The sequence below is a fragment of the Fukomys damarensis genome, unplaced genomic scaffold (assembly GCF_012274545.1).
Source record: "Fukomys damarensis isolate Sample0158 unplaced genomic scaffold, DMR_v1.0_HiC HiC_scaffold_17, whole genome shotgun sequence".
Classification (NCBI taxonomy): domain Eukaryota; kingdom Metazoa; phylum Chordata; class Mammalia; order Rodentia; family Bathyergidae; genus Fukomys; species Fukomys damarensis.
In genome coordinates, this window is record NW_022900929.1 from 66244015 (window position 1) to 66251843 (window position 7829).

Below are 7829 nucleotides of genomic sequence, written 5' to 3' on the forward strand. Positions count from 1 at the left end.
CCCCCCAAAAAAAAAAAAAAAAAAAAAAAAAAATTAGATTTTTATAGCTTTCAGGGTAGAAATGTTTGGAACATATATGAAGACATTTAATCCCATAGCTATAAAACTAAGCTCACAATTATTTAACCATATTAATGTTTTGACTCAAGCAAATAAGATTCAGAATAGAAACCAAAAAAGATTAACATATATAACGAATAATACATAGAAAAAATACAAATGATTAAATGGAAAGATCTAACTATATCCTATAGTTTCAACAACCACTTCCTCACCAGTCTCCTAAAGCTTTAGCAGATAGCTAAATTGATTTATTTGAGTTTTACTTTCCTCTGATTGTTCTCCAGTGGAAATACCCATAAAATCTACCCATAAAGTCAAATGCAGAATATGTAACTTCCCAAATATTATGCTTAAATTTATGTTCATTAAGTATGTAGCACAGAATGTGGCCTAAAGCAAACACAATAAATGGTATTATAATTATTTAATATTGATAGCACCTTTCATGTGCATAGCACCACTTCACAATAACTTCTTAAACTATAACTACTCTTCAGAGTTTATGAAATTTTTTTGTGTGCAGATGTCCCACTGTTTATAGGTTTTTGTTTTTTTTCAGAGTTTATGAAATTTACAATGGTTTCCAATACTCTTAGATGCTGGTACAGAAAAAGTATAACGATTCATCCAACAAATTTATTATCTCTGACAGTGGAAATAAAGGATGTCTCTACAGCAATTGTGTGTATGTGTACTCTGCTTAAATTCAGCTCAAAAAATTAGGGCATGTAACATACATAATCCTGTATTCCATTAATTTAACTAAATTATTTTGAAATCATTAAAATTTTTACTTTTTACACAAATATGCAATTTCTAATGTATCCTCAACTACTTCCTTTCTATTAATACAACTAAAAGTGTATTACATTATTCTGGAATTTGATTAAAAATCTGTTAATTGTCTGTATCTATGATTAAATATAAAGGCTTTTCTAGTTAATACACAAAGGACTCCTAGAATCAAGAATAAAAATGTCATTTTTTTAAAACCTTGGTATTTGTAATAGATATAAACAGAATACTGTATACACTAAGTGGATGAGATTTATACTTCACCAGATGACCATAGAAGATAATTAGTAAGACATGTGATAGCAAAGAAGGCTCATTTCCTAAATATTCACCATGGATACTACTGATTTTTCAAGACTTCATCAAGGAGACAAAATGCAATTATAACAATAGCAATCTATAGGAACCCCCCCAAAAAAGTCAAAAGGAACACTCATTTTACTTTGTTCCCAGAAAAAGACTCACTGCTTCATTTCAGTATTCGGGTCTCTTGAAAAGTATACAGAGAGAAGGAGTAATTCTTAAGCATCACCATAACTGTTAATGAAATATCATTCAATACATTCCAAGTTCCTTTTCTTTGACTCTAATTACATGCAAGCTCTTGTTATTAACTTCCTAAGTAAATACTTTGATACAGGAAAGATACACTGAATTTTCAACTTGAAAATTCTGTTCAGTGGAAAGCATTATCTTCTATTGCAACATAAACTGGCATTTTAATGTGTGTATTCTAATGTGTTCATCATTCTCATTTCCTTTCTACTGGACTGGGTTCCTGAGTCTGAGCATACATGGGGAAAGGTACACATCTGTGCTTCTTAGGTGACGCAAGAGGACCTTTTTCACTGACAACTGCTATAATTACTTCTTAGTTTTTACTCCCCAGGCCTCACCCTGGTCCTAAAAATGGAAAAAGGGTGTTTTTAGTATTTTTTTGGCATAATGAAATGTGCTAGCTAAGCCGATTTAGACAGATTTATTTATACACAAAAATGAATAAAAAATTTAACGCAGAATTTAAAACAAAATGTAACAGATTTACACAGCCTCACTAACAGCTAATACTCTACCCTATGCTATTCAAACTGTGATGTAATGCAAAATTTAGAAGTCATCTTTGAACTTGTATCAGCCAGAAATTTTATAAAATGGTTTGGCTATATGATTCAAGTATCTCAAGAATTTAAAAATATTTGGGAGGCACCCTACCTGGCACAGAGGAACAGGAATACTCAGATTTGAAGTGGACAATATTGGCATTTCAAATTATAACTTAGACATTTCTCATTCGGTCATTAAAAAGTAACTATTACTCTTTAAAAAACTAAACAAAACAAACAAACAAACAAAAACCACCAAACCATTCAGCCTCACACAAGCTACTCTAGTTCTTCCATTAAATCCGCTTACCTTTTATTTATGAGAAAGAATTCCCACTAAATTCTCAGTTCGCCTAAAAGAAAGAAATATCTATCAACTCTAAATCCACAGGGCAGAATTCTCGCGGGGTAGTGATGCCAAGAATTCCCACCGCAACGGATTGTCTTTGCAATCTTTGTTTCCAGGAGACTGAAAGGCTGCTCAGAGGCTGGGGCGGTGGAGGGAGGGCCGGGGGAATCCCACAGCGGAACTGCATGACAAGGGGAGACTCTCAGTTCGTTTGGGGCGAGGCGGGTAACAACAGAGGAAACAGATCACGTGCAGATCTCCATGTGCATTGTCGAGAGAATTTACAGTGATGCGGGTAAGAAGTGACAAAACCGTGAATCCCTTCACAGGCAGCGGGTTAAGAGACGTACGAGGAGGGGAGAAGGCGAGGTAAACAAAGTCCCAAAGCTCTAGGAATTGAAAGAGGAGAAAAAACAAAAAAAGTACCCGGTCTATGTCTATAAGCTTGGCCTAGGTCGGGGTCACCAATACCGATAAGCGGACTGCAGAAGGAAAGGATCGCACTTGCTCAGGGTTGAAGAGAATAACATGTTTTCAACGATAACCAACGGTGCAGAAGATGTCACCTCCCTCACTGTCTGTTCCCATCTATTCCTTTCTCTCTAGCTCCACGGGCAGTGGGGCAAAACCCTGCAAAAGCCTGAGCCGCCGGAGGATAGCAAAAGGGAAATACCTGAGTCCCAAGAATCACACCTGCACCGACAGCAGGAGGAGCAGTGCACAACTGGAACGTTGGCAGGATTCTCACTTGCTCTGGTCAAACCTCAACTCTTACGGGCGGGGCGGGGAACTTCCGCGCGCAGCGTGAGGAGCGTCACTTCCGCCGACTGTCGGTCTCCGTCCCTCCTCTTCTCCCCTCTAGTACGTGCCAACGTTCAGACTTCCTCTTCCAGGAGTCTCTGGATCAGGATTAACCCCGGACGTAGACTACAAGACCCAACATTCATTTCGGCAACGCAATTTCCGGGTCAAGAAGTCTGAGCTGGGTCCATCACCATGGAAGCGATCGGTTTGGTCACGTGGTGCCCCTGGTTACGCCCGGTGGCCGCTGTGGGGTCTGGGGTTTGAGCGGGGGCCATTTTGCCCGAGGCTGCCTCCGGGGGAGGCAGCCTGGCAGCTGACTGGAGCTGTTTCTTTTCCTCTTCCGCATCCGGGGGTCTGGAGGAGAGCTGGAAGGCTGGGCTTCGTCGAACCCTTCGGAGACGGCAATGGTTCCCTCGAAGAACCTGACGACCCTCCATGGCTGCTGCTCCTTCAGCGCTGCTCCCGCTGCCGCCGCTTTTAGCCCCTTGTGCCTATCGCCCCCAGAGCCGCAGTCGCCCTTCCACCCCGGAGACTGATGTTCGTCGAGGTGGGAGCATCATGAGGGGAGAGAAAAGCTACTACTGCCGTGGAGTTTCTGGGGACCATGGTTCTTGCCCCTCTACGCCTTCGTCGCTGGCTTCAACCCTCTTATTACCTGCGGAGGCAGTATCAAGTAGCTGGTCTGGGCCTGGCGGAGGCTTGTCAGGGGGAGATGAAGAGACCAGGCTCCTTCAGCTCTTGCGCACCGCGCCAGATCCTTCCGAGGCCTTCCAGGCTTTGCAGGCTGCTTTGCCGCGGCGGGGCGGTCGACTCGGCTTCCCCCGACGCAAAGAAGCTTTGTATCGGGCCCTGGGCCGAGTGCTCGTGGAAGGAGGTAGTGATGAGAAACGACTATGCTTGCAATTTATTTTGGACGTTCTCCGGGGACAGGGAGAGGCAGGCCAGCTGGAGGAGGCCTTTAGTTTGGGACTTCTGCCTCAACTAGTTGTCTCCTTACGCGAAGATGATCCAGCCCTGCGAAAAGATGCCCTTCAGATCCTGCATATATGTCTGAAACGCAGCTCTGGACAGGTGCTGAGAGCGCTTATTCAACAAGGTCTGGAAAGTACGGATTCCCATCTTATAGCTTCCACTGCACTGCTGCTCCCTATCTTACTTACTCCCGAGGATTTGTTGCTCGGCCTGGATCTCACCGAAGTGATAATAGCCCTAGCTAGAAAGCTTGGTGACCAGGAGATAGAAGAACAATCGGAAACAGCTTTCTCGGCACTTCAGCAAATTGGGGAGAGGCTCGGCCAAGAGAGGTTTCACTCCTATATCTCTCGCCTGCCGTCTGTCCTGAGGAGACTCTACAATCGCCGCCTGGAGTCCCAGTTTGGAAGTCAGGTTCCCTATTATTTGGAACTCGAAGCCTCTCGATTCCCTGAAGAGCCTGTCCCCAGTGCGGTGTCTGTTTCCAATAGCAATCTTAAATTTGGGATTATTCCTCAGGAACTACATTCAAGATTATTGGATCAGGAAGACTATAAGAACCGGACTCAGGCCGTTGAAGAACTAAAACAGGTGCTGGGGAAATTTAACCCTAGTTCTACCACTCATTCCAATCTTGTTGGTTTCATTAGTTTGTTGTATAATTTGTTAGACGATTCTAATTTCAAAGTGGTCCATGGCGCACTTCAGGTTCTGCATTTACTGGTTGTCCGCCTTGGAGAACAGGTGCAACAGTTCTTGGGACCAGTTATAACAGCTTCTGTCAAAGTACTGGCAGACAACAAGTTAGTAATCAAACAAGAATACATGAAAATCTTTCTCAAGCTAATGAAAGAAGTAAGTCCTCAACAGGTGCTTTGTTTACTCCTAGAACATCTCAAACATAAGCATTCCAGGGTAAGAGAGGAAGTGGTGAACATTTGCATCTGCTCCCTTCTGACCTATCCTAGTGAAGATTTTGATTTACCCAAACTGTCTTTTGATCTTGCCCCAGCTCTTGTAGATACCAAACGCAGGGTACGCCAAGCAGCTCTAGAAGCTTTTGCTGTGTTGGCATCATCCATGGGCTCAGGTAAAACCAACATCCTTTTTAAAGCTGTTGATACTATTGAAATGCAAGATAATGGAGATGGAGTGATGAATGCTGTGCAGGCTAGATTGGCTCGAAAAACCCTACCAAGGATAACAGAAAAAGGATTTGTGGAATATGCAATACTCATGCCATCTTCAGCCCAGAGCAGATCAAGCCATTTGGTACGTGGAGCAGATACAGACTGGCTTTTGGCTGGTAACAGAAATCAGAGCGCACACTGTCTCTGTGGTGACTCCACGAGGGATAGCATGCAAATGTATGGATCTTACAGCCCAACTGTCTGCACCCGGAGGGTACTAAGTGCAGGAAGAGGAAAAAACAAATTACCATGGGAAAATGAGCAGCCCGGAGTCATGGTAGAAAACCTGACCTCCAGTGCCAAGGATATAGAGCAGGTATGCATCTCTCTTTATATATAACATATATAACAGTAGGTAGTCGTATTTAAATTTCCTATTTGCCCTCCAAGTGTGCTTTATGTTTTCTGTTTTACTTTTATCATTCAGGATGGTTCATTTGTTTAATATGTCTTTTTTTAAATCTACCATATGTCTGACCTGTTGGTGCTTTAGGTTTTCGTGACTTAACTTTTTTTTTTTCTAAGAGTCTGGAGATATAACATATATAACAGTAGGTAGTCGTATTTAAATTTCCTATTTGCCCTCCAAGTGTGCTTTATGTTTTCTGTTTTACTTTTATCATTCAGGATGGTTCATTTGTTTAATATGTCTTTTTTTAAATCTACCATATGTCTGACCTGTTGGTGCTTTAGGTTTTCGTGACTTAACTTTTTTTTTTTCTAAGAGTCTGGAGTAGTTCTTTAGTAGAATATCTCACATTTCAAATTTATCGATTATTTCCTGTGAGATTCAAGATGAGCATTTTTGGGCCGGGGATTTAGTTTAGTGGTTCCACCACCTGCCTTGCAAGCCCAAGGTCCTGAGTTCAATCCCTGTATCGCCCCCCAAAAAGGATAAGCATTTTTACCAAATGCATTACATAGAAGATGTGTTAATATTAACTTCACAGTACACCACATCACAAATAATATTAAGCTGCCCCACTACTAGTGATGCTTCATTTTATCATTTGATTAGGATGGTGATAATGAGATTCATTGTAAAGATATTTTCCTCTTTATAAATGGCACTTAATCTGCAGGATCATACTTTGAGAACCTTCCACAACAACCTTCTACTCACTGTTTTTAGCATCCACTAAGGATTCTAATCTTTATCATTTATTACATGGGGAAATGCAAAAAAGGTAAAGAAAAAAATTAATGTTTCTTCTGTATTTGTTATCTGGAATTCTTTTTTCTTCTAAATGTAGTAATTATGTGTTTCATAATTTTTTGATACTAAAAGATATGTAACTTTGTCGATGCTAAAATTGCTCCATCTGACTTGATAATGTGTCCTTTGGCTATGCCTTTTTATTTACCAGTAATCTTTTGGCACTTCTTTAAAGTCTAGGCTATACCTTGTATTTTCCTTGCTTCAGACCTGGAATCAGCTATTTTTCCACCAGTCATAATCCTGCCTGTGTAGTAGAAAGTGGTATTTAAATACCGAAGTCTGGGTACAGATTTGCTCATTGCTGTTTCTTGCCTTTGCTTTTTAGAGAACAGAACCAGGGAGGATCCTTTATTTATTTATTTATTTTTAATTAGTTCACATTAATACCTCCAATTCAAATCCTATAGTGCAGAGTTGTTCCATATTTTCTTTCATTCTGTATTCTGCTCTCCATTTTCCTGTTGTAAAACCTTAGTTCTCAACAGTAGTCATATATATTTGTATTTTGTATTTTACAGTACATAAAAAAATTACTGCGCAAATAACACAACTAAGTTTTTTTTGTACTTAGAATTACCCCACATAATTCTGTGTTCAGACTTTTCATGAATTCTGTTGTCCGTGTGATTATGATTCAAGATGTGATGAAGGATGAATGGATGTTTACTAAGTGTGGGTGGGTCATGGTGAGTTTCAGACAGAATAACATGGACACCAATTTATGAAAGCATTTAACAAAATAAAGAATGGGGAGTTTTTTGCACAGCTGACAGTGGGTCTGACAAGCTGAAATATGACACTAGAAATATAGGCAGGAGTAAAGCATGGAGATCATGTTTTATTGGTGTCCATGCCAGTAAACCCATTATAAATTGAAAATATTGTAAGTCAAAAACATTTAAAATTGTGTACCAGGAAGATTATTTTCAGAGAATAATACTAAAAGTAATAACCCCCCAAAAAAGAACATTGAATACCCCTCACCTATTGAACATCATAGCTTAGCAACCCAGTACACCATAGAGAATGAGCTGTTTACCCTCCTGATCCTGTGGCTGATTGGGAGCAGCAGCCACCTGCTACTATCCAGCATTGCAAGAGTATAGTGGTACATATTGCTAGCCCGGGAGAAGATCAAAAAGTATGGTTTCTGCTAAATGTATATTGTTTTTTGCACCATCAAAAAGTCAAAAAATAGTCAGGCATGGTGGTACATGCCTGTAATACCAGCACTTGGGAGGCTGAGGCAGGAGGATCACTGTGAGTTTGAGACCAGCCTGGGCTACATAGTGAGTTCCAGGTCAGTCTCAACTACATAGTGAGACCCTGTCTCA

The 7829-nt window shown here is 40.7% G+C and overlaps 2 protein-coding genes across 6 annotated transcripts in view; one reads left to right on the top strand and one right to left on the bottom strand.

The window, feature by feature from the left end:
* Positions 1–3111, bottom strand: part of Klhl28 (kelch like family member 28) — a 37284-nt gene extending 34173 nt beyond the window's left edge. Inside the window, exons 1-2 of one of the 2 annotated variants that reach the window (XM_010632620.3) lie at positions 2984–3111; positions 2272–2314 (exon numbers count right to left, since the gene is read on the bottom strand). The gene's annotated coding sequence lies outside the window, so the exon portion shown is untranslated. The remainder of the gene's footprint in view (positions 1–2271; positions 2315–2983) is intronic. The other variant, XM_010632619.3, reaches the window with a different exon arrangement.
* A 258-nt stretch (positions 3112–3369) lies between these two features.
* Positions 3370–7829, top strand: part of Togaram1 (TOG array regulator of axonemal microtubules 1) — a 78864-nt gene continuing 74404 nt past the window's right edge. For 3 of the 4 annotated variants that reach the window (XM_010632622.3, XM_010632621.3, XM_010632623.3), the window contains exon 1: positions 3371–5592. In XM_010632622.3, coding sequence (XP_010630924.1) covers positions 3550–5592 — 2043 coding nt within the window. In that variant the 5' untranslated portion in view covers positions 3371–3549. Of the gene's footprint in view, positions 5593–7829 lie in introns of all 4 variants that reach the window. The other variant, XM_010632625.3, reaches the window with a different exon arrangement.